This window comes from Rattus norvegicus, chromosome 11 (genome assembly GCF_036323735.1).
Source record: "Rattus norvegicus strain BN/NHsdMcwi chromosome 11, GRCr8, whole genome shotgun sequence".
In the NCBI taxonomy this organism is placed as follows: domain Eukaryota; kingdom Metazoa; phylum Chordata; class Mammalia; order Rodentia; family Muridae; genus Rattus; species Rattus norvegicus.
Window position 1 is genome coordinate 44867016 of NC_086029.1, and position 22329 is coordinate 44889344.

General features: G+C 48.3%; 1 protein-coding gene and 1 pseudogene across 1 annotated transcript; both read right to left on the reverse strand.

The window, feature by feature from the left end:
• Positions 1 to 435: 435 nt before the first annotated feature.
• LOC103693540 (uncharacterized) lies at positions 436 to 14671 on the reverse strand. The gene is made up of 5 exons (XM_039088754.1): positions 14611 to 14671; positions 11837 to 12111; positions 11518 to 11602; positions 2363 to 2711; positions 436 to 697 (listed from the first exon to the last, which is right to left on the reverse strand). The coding sequence occupies exons 1-5, from the start codon at positions 14669 to 14671 to the stop codon at positions 436 to 438; spliced, it is 1032 nt and encodes a 343-aa protein (XP_038944682.1).
• LOC120095786 (U2 spliceosomal RNA) lies at positions 10294 to 10473 on the reverse strand (annotated as a pseudogene).
• Positions 14672 to 22329: the final 7658 nt, after the last annotated feature.

Here is a 22329-nt window from a genome sequence, read left to right on the forward strand (position 1 = left end):
ATCGTGCTAATTACTCCTAGTTTGTATCTCGATAGTCCTGGGCCACCCGGTGACAATGACTGGTGCCTGACATTTGGGCTGAGGAAGCTGGTCAGTGTTAGATCGAAATATCGGATGTGTCACCTCCATGCTGCTGGGCTCTGGGAATAGCATAATGTAGGTACCTCAAGGTGACAGCAGGCTGAAGGAAGGGAGGGTTGTACAGGTGACCTTGTGCTCAGGTCGTCATAATGCATATGTCAGTGCCTGCCTCCTGCCACCCTCCAGATGGGGATGTGAGGTGTGGGGTGGTACAGTGCAGAGAAGCCCCCTGAGCTCCTCTGGGAGGATTCTGCTTCCTGAGGAGGGAAAGCTCAGCAAGGGCTACCTGGACAGAAAGACAGGAAAAAAGAAAGACATGTTGTAGTACTGGGGTAAGCGGAGGCAGAGTCTGCTTCACTCAGAGTCACCCAGCTGCCTCAGCAGAGAATGCACCTGCATATTCTGTAGGGTTTCCCATTCTCTCTTGTGCTTCATGGCCTCAGTCATCAAAAGACTAATTACTGTCTGCAGACCATACATCAGGCCTGACTCGGGGATGGAGATGGACTGAAGAACCTCCAAGTAAGAGTCGTGGTCCAGGGCAGGGACATGAGGGTCCACACCTAGACCAAAACTGCCACCTCTGAGCAGGAGGAGTTTAGGGAAGCAGAGATACCTTGGGGAACCCCAAAGGGAAAAAGCTACATATGGTTCCCTGAAGGGAAGAGAGGGATGGGGGCATCCAAAAATCTGAAACCCTGGTTCTGAAGGGAGCTATCTTGATCAGCGATCTACCCAGCCAAGAGTTTCCATGGAGTCAGGCATGGACGGGCCATGAGTTACACCCCAATCCATAGGGCCATGGCATTTCCTAGGCATAGGACAGCAGAAAGGGGCACAAAAGAGAGTGAGGCTTTTAAGGTGGGTTTCTCGGTCGGATACTGAATCAGTTTCTCTTCTGTTGCTGGCCCCTATTGACTTTAGGTATTGGGGTCTGGCAGACCCAGGGCAAAGTATTTGGGTAGGATGAAACTGGGCTTTGATTTCATAGCCACAGCACAGATTATATAAACACATGGGTCTGTGTTTCAAAATGAAAAAATTAGCAATAATTCAGGTTCCTGTAGCTTCTTTCTGTCCAAACCAATCCTGAAAATCCACTTTTGGAAGATCCTTACATGTCAGCAAATCAGAAACATACGGGTTTAATTTCTCCAAAATGCACTGTGTTGGGGGAGGGCAGGGGGAGACGGGGCAGCAGTACCTGGCAGCCCACATTTTAGGATTTGCCAAATCCCAAGTCTCTCGTACTCCCCGGAACCATGCTATGTTGTCTCTGCAGTGTTATCTGTCTAGCCCAGCCACTGCGTTCCTTACCACGCCATCTAGAATTTTCCCCAACTGTGTGCTGCTCTTCAGGGCCATTTTAGCTACCAGAAGAACTGTTCTCACCACCCATGTGCCGTAACGGGACTTGGAAGAGACACCTATGCAGCCATGAGAGGTCAGGATGGCTTTGTCCTGCCTGGATCAACAGGACATCATTTTGCTTGTCACCTCACTGGGTAGGAGATCAGGGTAGAGTGTGGGGTCCAGAAAAATCTTGCAAGAAAACTGTGAAATTAACATGAAAGAAAACAGTTGGCAGAGAGGAAAACCAGAAAAGGCTACAGGTAGCAAGTGGGACAAGGAGGAATAGCCCATGATGTGCAAACACAAGGAATGCTGGCCCTGTGCAAGTGGCTTCTAAAAGTTCTAACCCTTCGAGCATGCCACTGTGGAGTGCCTAACCTCCTCCTTGCTCTGGTCACTGTCTCAGAAGTTCTTATTCTACTATCTATATTTCTCTGCCTGATTTTGTTTGTTTGTTTTGAGCCTGAAAACAACATCATGTGCTTGCTGGACCCCATGTTCACTGCTGACGTCAGCCTGCAGTTCTCAAGACTCGTTAGCCCCTGTGATTTTATGAGGCTCTCCACCCTTATCATATGCCTCTTTATACATACACAGAAAACCTCTCGGTGTGTGTTGGCTGATGTAAAGTCCAAGGCCATACCACAAGTTAAGACTTTTGCTAAGCTTCTCAAGCCATTTACTTTTAAGTCTAATTTGCAAGACCCAGCCATGGCTTAGGGCTCAGAAACAATAAACGCACATGCACGCACGCACGCACGCACAAGTGCACATACACACCCCACCATCTTCCGAGTGGACACTCTGGCATGCTGGAGACAAAATCGATCTGCTTAGCACCCACAGCACATCCTGTCTGTGCTCAGCTTTGTTCCATGGAAGGGAGCGGAAGATTGGTGAAACCGTGTTTGCATATCTCCTCCCGCACATATCATGTTCAGAGATCAGGAAGGAGGCTCCCGGAGTCTTTGGCCGCTTTCTAGGAGGTACAAAGGAGAAATTCTTGGTGGGCTTCAACAGCCACAAGACTGATGTGCAAATTCTCCAGCCTTCCTCCGTCTTCTGCCCTCCCACTTTGGACGTTTGCGTAGGAACACCTGTAGCCATAGAGACAGGAATGGCTGCCTTTGGAGACAGTTCCTGTTGAGCCAGGCAACCTTCCCTCTGTGTTTTCAGGAGCCAACAGATTGATAGTGGATGAGGAAGGTTGGGACTGGATGGAGTGGTAGGTGTGACGGGAGGTCCCCAGCAGGGAGTCCTTGGTTTGAGTGAATGATCTGGAACAGGAGACAGAATTGAGGATCAGGCTCCTCAGCGGATTTGATTCAGTTTGGCCAGGGAACTGAAAATGTTCTTGTCTTTTTGTTTCAGCTAGGTTTCCATTGCTATGAACAGACACCATGACCAAGGCAACTCTATAAGGACAACATTTAATTGGGGCTGGTTTACAGGTTCAGAGGTTCTGTCTGTTATTAAGGTGGGAGCATGGCAGAGTCCAGGCAGGCATGATATAGGAGGAGCTGAGAGTTCTACATCTTCATCTGAAGGCTGCCGGAAGACTGGCTTCCAGGCAGCCAGGATGAGGGTCTTACCTACACCCAACAAGGCCACACCCCCTCCAAGACCACACCCACTCCAAGGCGACACCCACTCCAAGGCCACACCCACTCCAACAAGGCCACACCCACTCCAACAAGGCCACACCCACTCCAAGACCACACCCACTCCAAGGCGACACCCCACTCCAACAAGGCCACACCCACTCCAACAAGGCCAGACTAACGGTGGCACTCCCTGTTCCAAGCATATTCAAACCACCACACCTTTAAATTTTTTTAATTGATGCCTAGCAATTGCACACACTTGTTGGGTACGGTGATGCTCTCACACATGTTCACAGTGTCTAATGATCATATCAAAGTGCCTAGAATAATCCTTGTACTCAGAAGGCAGACTTCTACCTTTTCCAACCCCTTAATCTCAGAACAACGTCCTTTTCAAAGGGTTACATTTTTTGTGGCTCCACACCGTGAGCCGGTCACTTGTGAGCAAGAATGAAGAAAATACCATTTTCCACTTTAAAAGCAAGTCTCAACGCCATCTGCCTGAAGCCAGGAGCCGCGCCCTCTCTAACAGCCTCACGTTGAAACCTCGCTCTTCAGTCCCTGCTGGTTGACTGAGGTTTTGTAAGCAGGGTTGGACAAGAGATGGCTTTATCCCCAGCCCACCCACTTACAGGCCAGACCAGCTCCACATGCTGGACAATGGACTTGCTGCTTGAGGAGGGAAATGGAACTTAGTGAGGCATCTGCTCTGGGGAGAGACAATGAGCCCAGAGCTCTTTTCATTCCCTCTGGCCTTTGAGATGGGTATCAATATTGTGGCAGCTTAGGCTTAATTACTTGCTAAGGGGCAAACCGGGCTCTTGTTGCCTGCTTCTCGCTGAGGTCGCCTCCCCCGCAGAAGCCTTGGTTGCTGGGTATCAGTGGTGTCAGATGCCGTTCAGTAGCAGCTGGAGTTTCTGGCCGCACGGCCTCCCCAGGGGGGATGGGGATTACAGAGCATCCTAGAGATCTTCCCAGGGAGGCGCTTTGAAGATGCAGCCAGGATTGGGAGCCACTGAACTGTAGAAATGAAAACTATTCTCTGGCTAGGTTTGTAGAGGCTTTGGGCTATCTGTCTGTCACTGTGGCTGACTCTGTGGCATTTATAGGTATGAGAAAGGAGCTACATCGGACAGATTATTATTCCCTGGGAGATGGGAATTCACTGTTGCTGGCTCTATTGTTAGGGCAACAGATGTCATAAGCTAAGCCCATAGGCAGGCACATGTGCCTGTGCACACACACGAACTCCTATCTTCTGTGTTGACCCCTCACCCCGGGTGCCTGACAGGCCATGTCAGGTATGTAGCTGCACGAGTGGTTGGCCTGATGACCTCAGCACCTAATCTGCTCCTCAATCTTTCACCACCCACAGTCTGGCCTTGTCATTCCAGTAACTCTGGAGGCTGAGGCTGGAGGATTGCAAGTTTGAGGCCAACCTGGCAACTTAATAAGGCTTGCTTTTTTAAAAAGCTGTCTTCAGACATACCAGAAGAGGGCAACAGATCTCATTACAGATGGTTGTGAGCCACCATGTGGGTGCTGGGATTTGAACTCAGGACCTCTGGAAGAGCAGTTAGTGCTCTTAACCACTGAGCCATCTCTCCAGTCCCCTGCCCCTTTTTAAGTTCTTAATTTACTTTTGGGGCCTTTCTAAACCCTATAAACAACATCTTTCTTGAACCAAACAAAAATGTCCTTTCTTTGGTGGTCCATTACAAAAGGACAGGAGAGATAATTTTCTTATTTTATCACATTATAATGATTACTTCACATGCAGCTTGTGTGTGTCTATGTGTGACTGTGTGTGTCTATGTGTATCTACGTGTGATCGTGTGTGGAGGCACACATGTCTCAGCCCATGACTAGCTGCTTCCCATCTCATGGCAGTGCTGGGATTACAGATTCTCACCACTGCACCGGGCTCTCTCATGCCCAGCCTTACAGGCCAGTGTTTACTTCTGGCCTTCTCACCAGCCAGAAGATGCACCCTGTGCACAGGCACCCTAGGAACTGCCTGCTGTCCTTTGTTCATTCGGAGACCTCCCTCTATCAACCCAAACTCAGAATCTCCCATGGTGAGAAGAAGACGTTGTTTGGGAACTTAGAGATCGCAGTCCAGGGAACACAGGCTGCTGTAGTTCCAGGTCAGTATTAAAACAGCTCAGAAAACTGGAGCTTAGAGGGACAAACTGTGTTGTTATGCAGTTACAAAGCACTAAAAGCTCTTCCCTGGAGAAGAGAACTGAGGACATGTGCCATGGGCAGTTATCGATTAGCCACTCATTTGTCTAATTATTTGTTTTGTCTATCTTTTGAGACAGTGTCTTAGAATTTTTGAGGCAGGCTGGTTTTAAACTCATGTTGTGGCTGAAAGCGACCTTGAACTTGTGGTTCTCCTGCCTCTGTAGTTCCAGGTCCTGGGATTGCAAGCCTGTACCACCGTATCTCATTTGACAGAAGATATATATATATATACACTTGGGGCAATAGCTCAGGAGATAAAGGCCTTGCTTTATATCTTAGTCGGTGTCTTAGGGTTTCTAAAGCTGTGAAGAGACACCATGACAACAGCAACTCTTATAAAGGAAAGCGTTTAACTGGTGCTGGCTTACAGTTCAGAGGTTCAGTCCATTATTGTCATGGTAAGCAGCTTGGCAGCATGCTACAGAGATGGTGCTAGAATGGAAGCCAAGAGGTCTATACCTGGACCAGCAGTGCCCAGAAACTACTCTACCCAGCATGTGGTCCTGCAGTTGTGGACCTGCAGCATGCAGACCTGCAGTGTGTAGACCTGTAGCATGCAGACCTGCAGTGTGTGAACCTGCAGCATGCAGACCTACAGTGTGTGGACCTACAGTGTGTGGACCGGAAGCATGCAGACCTGCAGTGTGTGGACCTGCAGTGTGTGGACCTGCAGCATGCAGACCTGCAGTTGTGGACCTGCAGCATGCAGACCTGCAGTGTGTGGACCTGCAGTGTGTGGACCTGCAGCATGCAGAACTGCAGTGTGTGGACCTACAGTGTGTGGACCGGAAGCATGCAGACCTGCAGTGTGTGGACCTGCAGTTGTGGACCTGCAGTATGCAGACCTGCAGTGTGTGGACCTGCAGCATGCAGACCTACAGTGTGTGGACCTGCAGTTGTGGACCTGCAGCAGGCAGGCCTTCAGCTCCCGCATCGTCCAAGAGCTTCTTTCCCAGAACTGCCGCATCAGAGTCTGCACCGTAGCAGTCTCTTAGCATGGCTCCAGGACACGCACATCATACTGCTGCAAGCCAAATATTTAAACATAATGTTAAACCGTTAAAGGAAGTCATGAAAACTTTGCTTATTTAGTAGCCCAGCCTGAGATAAGAAGTTTCCACGGCAGTGTGCTTGCCCCCAGGATCCTGTTCACTGGTTACTGCAGGCGAGGCTGGATGGAGTGTGTTGCTTTCTGTTTTATTTCTTATTCACTTTGCATCCTGAGCACAGCCCCCTCCCCCAACTCCCCATTCCTCTTCTCCTCTGAGAAGGGAGGCCTCCTCATGGGTATCAACTGGCTGTGGCGCATCCTCTCCCACTGAGTCTAGACAAGGCAGCCCAACTAGGGCAAAGGGATCGGAAGGCAGGCAACAGAGTCAGCCCCTGCTCCACTTGTTAGGGGACGCACATGAAGACCAAGCCGCATATTTGTTACATATGTGTAGAGGACTAGGTCAGTTTCATGGCGGCTCAGTCTCTGTGAGCCCCCATTGGCTCGGATTAGTTGTCTCTGTAGGTTTTCTTGTGCTGTCCTGACCCCTCTGGCTCTCTCAATCCTCCCACTTTTCCACGGGACGCCCGGAACTCTGCCTAATGTCTGGCTGCGGGTCTCGGCATCAGTTTCCATCAGCTGCTGGATGAAGTCTCTCAGATGACAGTTATGCTAGACTCCCATCTACAAGCATAGCACAGCATCATTAACAGCATCAGGGGTTGGCTCTCTCCCATGGGATAGGTCTCAAGTGGGGCCAGTCACTGGCTGGCCATTCCCTCAGTCTCTGTTCTGTCTTTATCCCTGAACATTTTGTAGGCAGGAAAACCCTGTGATGGTTGGTGTTCCCGTCCCTCCACTGGAAGACCTGCCTGGCTACTTGAGGTGCCCATCTAAGTCTCTAGGTCCCCCGGGGCTAGGAGTCTCAGCTAGGGTCATCTCCATAGTCTCCTGGGAGTCTCCCTTGTCCCAGGTCTCCAGCTCACCCCAGAGACCCCCTTCTCCACTAGTTTCCCTTTTGTCTCTCAGCACTCTTGCCCCCCACTCTCCACACCTGCATTACTAAAGGGACACTCATTTGAGAGCCTTGGGACACTGCAGCACTCTAAAGGTGCACTTGTCTTCAGAAGACTTGATGTTGGAAGGACCGTAGGATGCTGAAAGCTTTAAGATTTGGTGAGAGGACTTCATGGTGACCAGTTAGCACTTTCTACCCTCTTTCCTTTATTCACAAATCCTCGAGTTTGCAGTCGGAGGGAGGAAGCCCTTGGCTAAACCTGTTTTCTGGATTCTTGGCAGGCTGGGAGCGGGCAAAGGGATACCAGCAAAGCATCAGAGAGGACACAGGAAGATGCTTTAGGGGAGACTCAACAGCATCTTTCTGACCCCATTGTCAGCGCTGCTTCCTCCCCGGCATCTCCTCCTATTAGAGAGTGAAATCACCATTGTTTTAAGTCTCTGTCTTTTAGGAACTTGATATTTGTAGCCGAGCACTGCTCCTGACCCATACACAACCCAACTTGATTATTAATAAATTATCACTTATAGACAGGATGAAATACTATACAGCATTTAAAATTCATAGGGTTTCAAATTATGTCTCAGAGAGGACACCCTCCCCACCCCCTGCTTCGTATCAGTCTCCCAGGCTCTCCTGGGCTCACTCACTGGGCTATCCTGGAGTATCCCCTGTGTGCTCTCTCCACTCTGCAAGGCTATCCTGGGGTAGCTGGAGGATGAAGACTCAGTCACCTCTCTACCCTGCAATGCAATCTTCTTTGTAGGGATGCCCTGACACCTTCACATGGTTCCAGAATTTAGTGCAGCTATAGAAATGATTTGAAAATGATCCTTGAAATTGTCCCTTTGTATGAGAAAAGACACACTCATGATTTTGTTAAAGCAAAGTGCTCACTAATGGAATCTAGCACAGTGGTTCCATTTTTTATATTAAAATGCCCCCCACCCCCATTTCTGGTGTTATGGCGTGCTGTCCTTGGAGGGCATCAGCCATTTCTATCTCCTTTAGAGCGGCTGTGACTTCCTCCAAGGGACAGGTGACTCACGTAGATTTGTGGTACCAGACTGGTTCAATAAAGGGCATTTCTTCTCTGTGCCCGATCTATGGAATCCCAGCATCTGCACAGTCAGGCCTTCATATCTGCAGGTTCCGGTCCTCAGATTTAACCAGCTCATGGCAGGTGGTGTGGGACTGCATTTATACTGGACAGATATATGTTTTGTTTTTGTTTGTTGTCCTGGAGTTTAGGCTGGCTTAATTTTACCAGTTCTTCTGTCTAGTGGCACGGAGAATGTTTGGAAAACTCAAGAGTCTGAAGTCTGAGGATACCTACCTGCCAAACCACTTTTCCCTCCCCCCCGGGGGGTTTTAGTGAGCACTTTGCCCAGGAGTGCCTGCTCACTGGGCTCTCCACTCTGTGGCTGGTGGCAGCTAACTTTGGGGACACAAGCTGATCATGCGGGAGGAGGGGGTTGTACCACAGACCGTCCGACTGGTGCACCCCTCAGTTCTCATGCTAGCACACCATGAGAAGGCAAATTGGGGCAGGTCCAGCAAAGTCCATGGGGCGGTTAGATGGTGGCGGATACTACGAAGGATGAGGATGGTCTGGATGGGAAACATGAAGTGCCCATCCTGTTAACTTCTCACTCCTGATTGCTGCTAAGGGCTGATCTGCAGCCTGGAGCTGATTAGCAGGAGGCTCACTCTCCCAGATGATTCTCACTTCAGGCAGGGAGGAGTCTGCAGAGGGGGCAGAGGACACCTGTGAGGAGGGTTTCTACATCAAGAGCTGAGCTCATTCTTGGTTTTCTTTAAGGACGCCACTGCCTTGGCACGGCGGATGAGGCCTCCAGAGCTTCGCTTGCTAACTTTCCCATCACAAGGGACAAAACTCCTTCCACCGTCAGGATAAAAGAATGGTGTGTGTGTGTGTGTGTGTGTGTGTGTGTGTGTGTGTGTGTTTGTGTCACAAATGTCAGCGTCACCCCCAGTTTTGAACCACTCGTCTCTTGGGATAGTGACCTGGGGGGCAGCTCCTGCTTGCTCTATTACCAGGCTATTCCTTCAAACCATTTGTCTTTACCACCCCTGCCCTCTGGGACAGCATTCCCCTGTCCCTGTCCCTCCAGCCACAACACAGTCACCCATCTCCTCCTCTTCTGTGCAGTTGATGCTTTGCTGAGCACGGGTTCCTCCCCAGGCTCACAGGCGCATTGGCTTACTCAATAGTTTTTCGTTTTTGTTTGTTGGTTTTTTTTTTCCCTCCATCATCCCCCACTGGTTATGTGAGAAAAATGGACTTCTGCAAAACCTTGGCTTGAGATCCCTCTGGCCCCTGCATCCTGGTGGGTTCACTCCTAGACCAAGCGCCTGCCCTAGATCTAAGGATCCGGCATTTTAATTTTAAAGACTCCATCCTGTGATCCACAGCTTCCTATGGTTTCCATGGTGCCTCAAAGCCCCGCAGAACACTGGGAAGTAGTGCAGGGACTGGGGTTAGAGCAACCCTATCCCACTAGAAAATAATGTGGAGGAAGTTAGAATGCAGGCTTTTAACTTGCTGAACGTTTTTATAATAGGCGGTTCTATTTCATCTTCAGGCAGGCAATTTTGTTACTAGTTTTATTAACAATTGTTTTCACTGCTGGGGAGGTAAGCTTGGCTGTGATAGACATTGTAAGCTCCAGGACCATAGTTCAGATCCCTAGAAGCCCTTGCTGATCCCAGGTGGCATGGTGATCTACTTGGAATTGCAGCCCAGGCAGGTGGAGGCGGAAGATCCCTAGCGGAAGCTGGCAAGCAGGACTGGCATGTGGGGAGCTCTGGTTAGGTGGAGACCCTGCCTCGATGCGGAAAGGGATAGAGTCATAAAGCAAATGAGGATTCCCAATGTCAACCTCCAGCCACTACACACATGCACCCACACATGCTCGATCACATGCGCCCTCCCGGGGGGGGGGAATTTAAAGGGACAATTTTTTTTTATTCCCCAGAGGGGGTGCACCGTTCCTGGAGGTACTGCAATACCAGGTCGATGCATGGAGTGTACGGAGCAAGCTCCTATTCCAACTCCTAATTCCAAAAATCCATTTAATATATTGTCCTCAGATATGGGACGTATCAGATATTAAACTGATAAGAACTTGATCTTAGCCAAAAGGCCGAGATGCGAACGAATTTTTTTTTTTTTTTTTTTTTTTTTGGGTTCTTTGAGCTGGGGACCGAACCCAGGGCCTTGCTCTTCCTAGGTATGCGCTCTACCACTGAGCTAAATCCCCAGCCCCACGAATTTGGTTTTTTTTTTGTTGTTGTTGTTGTTTTGTTTTCCGGAGCTGAGGACCGAACCCAGGGCCTTCCGCTTGCTAGGCAAGCGCTCTACCACTGAGCTAAATCCCCAGCCCCACAAATTTGTTTTATTAAGAAGAAATCCTCACAACATAAAATGAAGCGTTTTACAGAGTCCAGTGACAGTACTTCATGCTTCCACGAATCAGGGGGTTGCCCAGCACCCCGCCCCCCTTCAGTAACCCAGGCTGTGCTGTCTTTACAGACTCCGCCTGCATACATCAGTGCGTGCCATCTAGCTCTGCCTATTCCACCTGGCATGGTTTTCCGGGTCAGCTTGACACACGTCAGTCAGCATGCCCTTCCTGTCCACCGCTGAGAACTTCCCCAGTGTATGGGAATCCACTCTGTTTACCCACCCTCCGGTCATGGACACGGGGGTGGGGTTTACTGTAGATTGTTCTGCCGCAGCGTTCTAGTACCTAAGAATGGTATTGTTGGTTCAGAGAATAGTTCTCTAAACTTTTCCGAGCAACCTATTAGCCTTGTTTTTTTGTTTGTTTGTTTTTGTTTTTGTTTTGTTTTGTTTTTTAAGCAAAAGGCAAGGTCACATGACAAATGAGTAAACCTGATGAGCCAGGGCTTCCCAGGCTGTCACAGAATCCATTCATTCACTCAGCAAACATTTCCAGCTAGCCGAAGGAAGCCACTAAGGTGGATTTCACTACTCACAGGAAGCCTTAAGAATCAAAACCGGGCTGGGGGGGGGGGTGCTTTAACAACTGTAGCAGGCCTGGCTCCCCCACAGATTCCTTTAAGTATGCCCCATGTGCTCGAGCGAGTTGATTGGACACTGTGTCTCCTATCTTGCACATATTTTACAGTCTTTGTGGGGATTTCTCTCGTTCAACAGAAGCAAAAAGACCACTTACTGTCTCCAGCATCCTCCGCCTCTTTTCTGCATGGTGGACCTGGGGTGGGTTCCCACTTCAGTCTGTGGTCTGATCCAGAATCTATCTATTGGTGGCACAGAGCTTAACGGGTTAAATAAGGGCCAGGAAGAGGGAGCAGGGGTCTGGGGTCCGGACAGAGGGAGGAGGGTTGGGCCTTGAACAATGGGGAGGGTCGTCTATCCCCATCCCCACACCCAAGTCTGGCTGCAGAGCCCGAGGGCTGGGGACCAGCTATCCCACTCCTGCCTCCCTCCCGGCTCCGCCCTCTGCGGAGCCCACTGTGCGTGGCTGAGCTCACCTCCGCATCCTCACAGCGACGCCACCTCGCTCCGCCAATGGGATGCGGCTGTGCGGGTCTGCCCACCGGTGGAAAATTCCATGCTCTCCGCTGCAACCCCTGAGGAGCATTGGGCTCAGATCGCCTGGCTCCCGCCCAGCCTGGCCTGATTATTGATTTAGGACCCGAACTGTGCTGTCTTCCACCTCTAGGACAGCAGCTTTGTGAACAAATATTCTCGAGACAGCGGTGGTGTGTGTCGCTGCGGAGTGGGTGGGGACGGTGGTGGCTTTCTCCTTGTGTATATTACAAACGCCGGTTCTCACTTTGCACACTTACACTATAAATCCTGTCCGCGGCTGTCTCCTCCTGCACTAGCCCCAAACTCCTGGGTGGGACACTGTATGTAGTAGGGATAAAGAACAGGTTGTTTTCTTTGATCCGCCCACCCGGGGACAACAGTGGAGTCTAGAGAGAGAAGGGTCGAATTATCAATGATGTGGGACAACAGTGAAGAGTCCCTTACAAATGACTGACCTAGTGCGATAGTCTCGTGATTCAGATAGGCACAGAAAATTCCACTAAGAAGGGTCGTGCTGATTTGTCCAGAGAGAGGAGGGGGTGCTGCCTGTGGGCAGAGGAGACTGGAAACTTGCCATGGGAGGAAGGGGGAGGTGCCAGAACCCTAGGGCTCTGTGACCAAGTTAACTCTGCATGAATTGTGTCAACCAGAGCTTCCGGACCTGTTTCTGCCCTTGGAACCGGGAGATAACCGGGAAAGCAGAAACCTTTGTTGCAGAAGCTACCACCAAAAGGGAAAAGCAGTGGTTTCTTCCTGGAAGAACAGTGATTTCTTCCTGGAATATGGTACAGGGACAGAGGACAGTGACAGCCATCCATATAAGAGGTGGGAGAGAGAAGCAAGGAGGTAAATAAATACACAGGGGTGTTGCTTCTAGGAGTAAAGCATCTCAGGGAGAACGGATCGACAGAGGAGGGAGAGATAGAAACCCACAAAGAACCCTAAAGCTCCGAGGTAGGGACCACAGCTCAGAAAAGCTACTGGGAACTAGGGCAACGGCAGGTGCTTCAGCAGGCTGGGGCGCTGTTGATGTCATGCTGCGTGGCATGAGAGGCCTCAGTCCTTGGATCTCCCTGTGCGTCTTTCTCTGCCTCCCTTTCCTCTCCGTGGCAACATAGAAACTAGAACCCCAGTTCCCTCCCCACCACCAAAGGCAGCGATAAAATCTAGAAATACAAATCCAACCGTACTCCCATCTGTTCTGGTAAAAGCTAGCCATAATTCTCCGTGTCTGAGAATGGATCCTACCATCTCATTCCGGAGGGTTCACACGGTTCCTAGATGGGCAGGAAGAGTCGGGATCGATCTTGCTGTGCCCTGGGTCCATCTTGTTGGGGGTCTAGAGGTCGCCCTACAAACCACAGGAACATCGATCTCAGTCAGACAGGGATGGTTTGTTGAACGCACACCCCAAGACCGATCGATCAGGACAACAGCTCAAAGCTGTGTGCGGGACATTTCTCAGGGGCAGCTTATAAAGGCTAACATCACAAACGCCACAGTGAGCTCTCACACAGGTGCTTGGCCGTCGGCCTTGACTCAAACCATTTTAGACTTAATAATTCATATTGACCTTTACCTCTATGGGTCCTTGGTGACACAGCTTCTAGTTGTGGAGTTTCTTAAGATTAACAAACCTCAGAACATACAGAACATAACAGGGCATGTGGTCAGCATGACCTTGCTCTGAGTCGTTATTTTTCTCCATCAGTGACTGGCAGGCATATCACAGCAACAATATGAAATAACTGGCAGGCCTGGAACAAAATGGCTACAGCTATGCTAGGGGGCCGGCCTCAATAATCCTCATTAGGTTTTATCCCGTGGGGAATCCTATTTCTACATGCATGATGGCTTTTCAGTGAGAGGATCAAAGAAAAATAAAATGAAGTCGGCAGCCATCGTCTCAGAGGGGCCCACAGCAGAACTTTTGAATTGGGCTGCAAGGGTGCCTGGTCTGGATTCCATTTGAGCTTTGGAACACTGCGAACCCCATCTGGCCTTCCGTGCACTAGGTTACCTGCGCCCAGCCTTCTTAAAAGCCTTAACTTCCTCCGGCTCCATTCACAATTCCAATAAGTTGTGTGACAGTCAACTCAGGCTCTAAGTCATAAATCCAGAGGCCACTTTGCAGAGTGTCAGGCATCGTCACAACCGCTTGGGTCTTCTTCCTGGATATGACCAGGCTCGACCCCCAGCAGGTGTAATACGCTTTGCTCTTAGCCTTTATCCTAGGTTGACAAGACTGAGCTCAAAAATACAGATTTTCTTGCATTCCTGTTTGAACACCTGACCCTACTCATGCAGTGGTTTGGCAAGGTTGTGGACCCTCCTGCAGGTGGAGCCTTGCTGGAGGGACCAAGTGAGCAGCGGTGTCTTCGAGTTTTAGCTTTTCTAGCCCCGCCCCACTTCCTGCTCTCTCTCTGCTTCCTGAGCAGGAGGCAGTGTGGCTAGACGGCTTCTTGCCCAGTTGCAGTGTCTTCCATGCTCTGATGGACTTAACCCTGACTCTGCAACTCTAAGCCAAAGCAAACCCTTTTTCCCTTAAGTTGCTTTTCTTGTGTCCTGTAAAACTCTGATGAGATAACTCTCTTTCATTTTCCCTTGTCAATCTTCCCTTTGTTAGCCCTACTTCAGTAACAAAATCAAGCCCAGGGAGAGACTTAGGCCCTCTGGTTCCCACAGTGAGCCAGTGAAAGGCTGGAGACCTCACCTCTTTGGTTCCCCTGGTGACCTAGGGAAGGGCTGGGGGACCTCACCTCTTTGGTTCCCATGGTGATCCAGTGAAAGGCTGGGGGACCTCACTTCTCTGAATCTTGGTTTCCACATCTTTGGCGTCAGATTGCTTTTATTCCTGCTTCATTTACAAACCAGATTCATGTGTAAAACTAAAAACAAATAATCCTCCCTCTTTGGCAGTGTAAAGAAATAGGTGGAGGGGAATTTTACTCACACAAACAATGGGAAAGGGGCACCATTTTGGTCAATTAAAGCAAGAGCTACAATAAAATTACTCAATCGGCATTTGTTTTTTTGTGTCGGATACATATGTGTTAAGCTCCCAGGAGTCAGGCAATGTTCCTCAATACAAAAGCCCTTACCATCTAGGAAACTCACATTCTCATTGGAGGAGATGGAAATGTATATTGTTTTAAGGCAGGGTCAGAAAGGTGGGGAAAAACAAAGAATGAAAATGGAAGGAGAGGGGTTGGGGATTTGGCTCAGTGGTAGAGCACTCGCCTAGCAAGCGCAAGGCCCTGAGTTCGGTCCTCAGCTCCAAAAAAAAAAAAAAAAAAAAAAAAAAAAAAAAAAAAAAAAGAAAAAGAAAAAAAATGGAAGGAGAACATGGGAGAATGAGAAACTGTTTTTCATTAGTGTGGCGAGGAAAGCTTTGTGAGGAAGGTGGTCTTTGAGTAGAGACCCAGTGTTTTAGTTTCCTTTTCTTGCTATGATAAAACATCCTGACCAAAATCAACTTAGTGGAGAAAGGGGTTAATTGACTTACAGGTTATAGTCCTTCATTGGAGGGAAATAAAAATCAGGGTAGAAACTTAAAATCCTACATCCACAGTTCAGAGGAGAGAGAGAGGGTAAATGGGTGGATCCTTGCTTCCTTTAACTTTCCCCTGTCTTATGTAGTCAGGACCCCTGCCTAGAGAATGGTGCCACCCACTGTGGGCTGTGTCTTCCTTCATCAATCAATAATCAGAACACTCCCCAGACCCATGCCCACAGGCCAACCAGATTTAGAACATTTCTCATAGGAACTATGAGCTGATAACTAAAATTAACCACTACATCCAATAAGTAGGTATGGTGGTGTGTCCCACAGATCTCAAGGGGAGGAACATTTCAGGAGTGGAATGTATGCTGACCAATGGGTCTGAGGTGGGGCCGTGGTCCTTCCAGTTGGTGAAACAAGATCTGTGCTGTTGCTAGAAAGGTGTAAGTGTACTGGTCCTAGTCCTGGCGAGAATGAACGTATACAAAAGAGACACCTTAAACCTTTGCTTTGGCTGTCAGACTATTGAGACAACACACCCAAGATGCTTGGGTTTCTCTTTGGAATCTCAGGGTGGGAGAAGGGGAAACTGGAATCCTGGTACCAGGAGGGTTAAAAATCCCTGTGCTGGAGGCTCTGGAAATGTGAGGGTCTCTGACAGAGCAGTTGCTTCAAGGAGGCAAAAAACAAGGAGGGACCAGGATACACTGGTTTATCACTGGCCTCTCTTTGTGGAGCCGCCTTGAAAGTAGAAGGAATTCTAGAGTTTGTGAGTCTCTGGGATGCTTCAGGGTGTGATGGGATCACAGGCGCCGCCCAAGGCTTGTGTGCAGACAGGCGGCTCAGGTGGAGGGAGTGGGCAGCACACTGTGGCTAAATAAGGGCTTCTCTGCTGAGACCCAGAACTGCCTGTGGCCAGTGTTGTGTCCTGAGTTGCCTGCTCATAGCAGGGGCTGCTGTATATGGCCCTCTAGCCACAGGGTCATAAAAAGGCCCATTGAAGATGTATTGGTTGCAGTAGGGAATGCCTTCCCCTGGGGAGTTAAAACAAAACCAGACTCTGGCATCCAGGCTGCAGGCTCACTTCTGTCATAGGGTCAGTCAAGAATGTAGGGCTAGGGCCTGACCACAGCCATCTTCTAGTCAGGAGCCAGCTTCCTTCAGGTCTCTGGTCTTCCTTGGTCAGGTCATCCTAAACCCTCTCAGCTCTGCCAGGCAGGGAGGGTGCTCACAGATAGATACGTTAGAAGCCAACTGGAAATTCCCATAAAGCTTGGCCACCCAGGCTGGTGGGCCCGGGTTCCACTCATCCCCTCTAGGGTGCATGAAAGGCCCCCACCCCTCCCCACTGCCTCTGAGTAATTGTGTTTTCATTTTGGGAATTGGGACTCCCTCCCAGCCTTGGACTTCAGGTTCTGGAATAATCTTTGACTTCAGCAGACAGGCCTGAGCAAGTCCTGTGTCCTGCAGGGACTCAGCTAAGCCCACCGGAGGCCCTGTGAATCCAAGACAACACTGCCCTCCTTTTGTGCACATCGGAAACCGTACTACTCCTGGGTGAGAGGCTTTGCTCTGCCTAGGGAACCACATCTGCCCTGTTTTGCCTGTACCTCAGAGAGGTTGATATACTGAGAGTTCTTTTTTTAAAAAAATTTAACATACAAGTAACATAGACATTATTCTCACTCTCCCGGCTTTTTTTGCTTGATGGGTATTACACAATACAGCGATCCCACTTAACTGTAGGTTACAGCCCAGTTAGCTGTAACGTGGGACACCTTTTCATACAGCAGGGGAAGCATTTTTACATTCTTTTATTGTATTTTCTTTACTCTCCAGCATGCACGTGCCCAGGCAGTTCCCTACAAGTGTGCATGGTCCCTGTTGTGTTTAACCTCTGCCTCTGTGGATCGCTCTGCCCTTCTTCACAAGGTCCAGGATTTTGTTTTTGCGCAGGGTAACTGGTGAGTCAAAGGGCAAATGCATCTCTGTGGGACAGTTGTCACGCTCTACCCTCTGCAGGAGATGCCCAACCAGATCCTCAGTGGCATTGTACGAGAGTACCTCAGTTCCACACGGGACAGAAAGGGTGCTTTCCAAAGTTCTGGAGTTTCGTTTAAAAAAAAAACCACGCATGTATATGTATGTGTATGTGTATATGTGTATGTATATGTTGCATATTATATGTATGTGTATGTGTTTGTGTGTATGTGTATGTATGTATGTGTGTGTATGTATGTGTATGTGTATATGTATATATACTTCTAATGATTGGCACTGAGCATATTTTCCTATGTTTAAGAGCCATGTTAGGGCTGCAGCCTGCCCATGTTTGAGCCTACTTTTCTATTGGCTCATTCATCCTTTGTTGTATTTTTTATAATTTGTAGGGGCTGTATAGGAAATTCTAGGGAAATTTAATTTCTGGGGAAATTAATCCTCCACTGACTCATTTACAGCTCTCGTTTTGTCCTTTGCTCATTGGGTTAAGGTTTCTGACCACAAGCAAGGTAAGGGAGGAAGGATTCGTTTTGGTTCACAGTTTGAACAGATGTGGTCCATCCTGTGTAGAAGACGTGGTGGAAGGAACGTGGGGGGCTAATTACACTGTATTTACAGACTGGAAGCTGGTAGAGATGAGTGCTTCTCTCTCTCTCTCTCTCTCTCTCTCTCTCTCTCTCTCTCTCTCTCTCTCTCTCCAGCTTGGTGTTCAAGCTCCTGAGATGCTGGGTGGGTCTTTCCTCTTATGTTAAGCCAGAAACTCCCTCTCAGAAGCCCCTAGAGGTGTCTCTAAGGGATTCTAAATTTAGGCAAGTCGACAATGTAGATTAACCACGGCATTTACTGATTTTGCCTGAAGAATATGTGGATTTGAAATGTTTCTTCTTTTGCTACCATGGAGAACAGTCTGAAAAGTGTCGATGTGAGCTCTTTGAAGGACTGGTAGAGTCTGTACTGAACCATCAGGAACTGGGAATTTGGTACTTGGGAGATGTTTGAATTGTTACCTCTCAGTGGACACTGTGGGTCTGTCTATATAAATTATTACTTCATATTGATTTAATGTGGGTGGGTCCTTCTCAGAAGGACTATGTTCAAGAGCTCAGTGTGCAAGTATTTTATTGAGAACTTTTGCATCTATGTTTATCAGAATGACTTCTACAATTTCATTTTCTTGTTGGGTCTTTGGTTTTTGGCATCAGGATAATACTGCTTTAATAAAAAGAATTTGAAAATATTCTTTCATAGAAATTTAAAAAATGATATCAAATTTTCTTTGGAAGCACAAAAGACCCAGGATTGATGTGCTTATAAAAAGATAAAGAGAGGGGGGATATGTTCTATGGAGGTGTGGTGAGATGTGGGTGGGGAAAGGGGGTGCCTCTGCCAGCCCATGCTGAGACATCCCTTCCTCCTGAGGGACCAACCACAGGGGAGATGAGAAGGTAGTAGAGGCAGAGAAAGGCAGAAGAGAGAGAGAGAAAGAGAGAGAGAGAGAGAGAGAGAGGCCAGCCATGAGCACATGGAGAGAGTGAAGGCCGGAAGGTAAAGGAAAGTGAGAAGCAAGAGAGCAAGAGAGAGAGGAGGGGGCAAGCAGCCCCTTTTTATAGTGAGTCAGCCACACCTGGCTGTTGCTAGGTAAAGGTGGGGTGAGCTTACCTGGCTGTTGCTAGGTAACTGTGGGGTGGAGCTTAGATAGAATGCTAACAAGGATAGCCCACACATCCTGAACAATTAAAAAAAACAAACAAGCAAACAAACAAAACCCAAACCAAAACAAAAAACTGCCAGAGGCTTCACTGTCGGAATTCAAGTTATGCTACAGATCTGTAGTAACAAAATCAACGTGGTTACTGGCATAAAATCAGATAAATTGATCCAGGAAACACAGTTGAGAACTTAGATATAAGTATGACTTCCGGCAGCCACTTGAGTTTTTACAAAGAGGCAAAACTATACATTAGAAAAATATAGTATTGGGGGCTGGAGAGATGGCTCAGAGGTTAAGAGCACTGTCTGCTCATCCAGAGGTCATGAGTTCAATTCCCAGCAACCACATGGTGGCTCACAACCATCTGTGATGAGATCTGATGCCCTCTTCTGGCCTGCACGTGTACATGCAGGTGCAGCACTGTATACATAATAAATAAATCTTAAAAAAAAAAAAGAAAAATATAGTATTGTTAACAAATTGTGCTGGCCAATCTGGACAGCTACATGCAGAGTGGAAGTAGATCCTTATCTATCATCTCACAAGCTCCGCTCCAAAGGTATCAAGAACCTCAATGCAGGACCTGATATCCCCAGTCTGACAGAAGAGAAGGCAGGGTGGGTGCTGCTCTCAGGTTATTGGCACAGGGAAGTACTTTCTGAACATGGCTCTGGTGGTGTCAGCATTAAGGTCAACAACTGATAAACCGGATCTCATGAAACTCAAAAATTTGTGCAGCAAAGGACACTGTCATTCACACGCAGAAGCAGCTTTCAGAATGGGAAAAAAAATCTTTATCAACTATACACCTGACAGAAGGTTGATGTCTACAATACACAAAGGACGGAAAGCAACAAGCCCAGAACATAAGAAAACATGCAACCCAGAAACTGGGCTGCAACTAAACGGAAGCAGACGAGAGAAATACGAAGGGCTGATAATTAATGTTTAAAGTATGAAGTGTCCTTGGACATCAGGGAGATGCAAATTACAATTATTTTAAGATTTTATTTTGCCCCAGTCAGAATGACTCAGATTTAAAACACGGTAACAGATGCCGGCACAGGAATGGGGGAAGGGGACACCTTTTCACTGTCGGTGGGACTGCGAGCCGGGCTACAGTACAACCAATGAAGCGGACACACGATTTAGCTATACCACCTTAACAATAGCTAAGTATACCACCTTAAGACTATACCTAAAGGACTTCATAGTCTACTATGGAGACACCTGCTCATCTGTTCACAGCTGGTCTAGCCACAAATGCCAGGAAATGGAAACAGGATAGACACCCACCAACCTAAGATTGGGTAGTGAAAGTGCTTACATTTGCAAAATGGAATGTTACTCAGCTACTAAGAAAAACTGAAATCGGAAGTTTGCCAGTTAGTGGATGGAGCCGGAAATCTTCATTCTGAGTGAGGTAACTAAGACACAGAAAGACAGATGTCATGTGCCGTCTCTCATATGTTGTTGCCAGCTGTGAATCTTCCATTATATCTGATTAGGTTGGAGATGGGAAAACTGGTCAGGGACCAGAGGGAGTGGCTTTCAAATGAGAAGAGATGGGGTGCAGGTGGTGTGGGGAAATGTCGAAGTAGGAGGGGAGTGCAGATGGGAGTTTAGGGTAGAGGAAGGGTTGTGGGGAGGGAATAACCAAACACCTTAAAGAAAGCCATGTGGGAGCCTATCACTGCAGGATGAGTGTGTGCGCATGTGCGCGCATGTGCATGCCTCTGTGTGTGTGCGTGCGCGTGCATGCATGTGTGCATGAGTATATGCATGTGCATGTGTGCATGTGAGTGCATGTGCATGCATGTGCATGTGTATGTGCATGTGTGCATGAGTATATGCATGTGCATGTGAGTGCATGTGCATGCATGTGCATGTGCATATGTGTGTGCATATGTGTGTATGTGTGCATGTCATGTGCACATGAATGTATGTGTGCATGAGTATATGCATGTGCATGTGCATGTGTGTATGTGTGCATGCATGTCATGTGCGTGCGCGCGCGCGCGCGCGCGCGTGTGTGTGTGTGTAAAGACAAGGTCCTTCTAGACGTCACAGGTTATCAAATCAAAATCCTAGTTGACAGAAACAGCCAGTGCATAAATCACCACAACACTTTAGGTTGTTGGGTCTGTCCTTGTTTCCTCTCCAGAATGTGATGGTATGATCCAATTGCTGGAGCACACAAGCTGGTGCTGACCGAGAAGTTCCGTCCCTACTGTCTAGTTTTCATGTCATTCACAGTATTGAAGGGGAAAAGTGACCCTTGGTTCTACCGGGCTGTGAAGCCCGAGAACTACAATATGGAGCAGCTTGTCAGGACACGCCCACTGCAACGGTGACATGAGTGGGACTGCAGCTACCAACCACTCTTCCCTTTGGATTTAAGGCCCACTCTGCAACATTAAGTGCATAACTTGCCAACAACATGTGACTAGATAGATCACAGGCCCTAGCAGGGAACCCACCACTATCACTTTGCTCAGTGGACATAACATTAAACTAAGCTACTGTTGTACCCATAGGTTACTGCATCCCTCAGCCCTCATCAGAGAATCTTCCTTTAGCAGTAGATGACAATTAGCCCAGAAACCCGCAAGTAGTCGACTTGCAGAGAACAGGAGACTATAGAGCAGGTAGGTACAGATAAATGCCCAGCGCTCGTGACAGCATGCACAAGAGCCGCATGAACGTAACCCGGTCTGAATCCCAGCGAGGAGCGGGGAGATGATCACGAACTCCCACGCCCTGCCTGAAGAGCTATTGTCAAGTGATTGTTAGTGGGAAAGGGAGAGGCACATTTGTCCAGGGACGTCGCTCCTCAGAGGCCGCCGGTGCTCCAGTACATGACCCTACGCCCACACACACACTGGCAGCTCTGAGTAGAAAACAGTCAAACACATGAAGCCGGTAGGAAGAAGTCTGGAGGGACTGAAAGGGTGGATACTTTTTACATAAACAAAATTCTTAAACAATAAGACCCTGTGTGTTTCCCAAGACATGTTATTAAGGAGAAAATGAAATTTTCTATCATATAAATGATCAATTCAATAAAAGACTGAAGAATCTGAAACTTGTTTGCGCACAATAACTTAATTTCAAACTACAAATCAACGGAGTTGAGGGAGGACAGATGAAACTCTCCACTTTGGCTAAGGCAACATCACATGACTTTATATTTCATTTTCTCATTTATTAACTTTCAA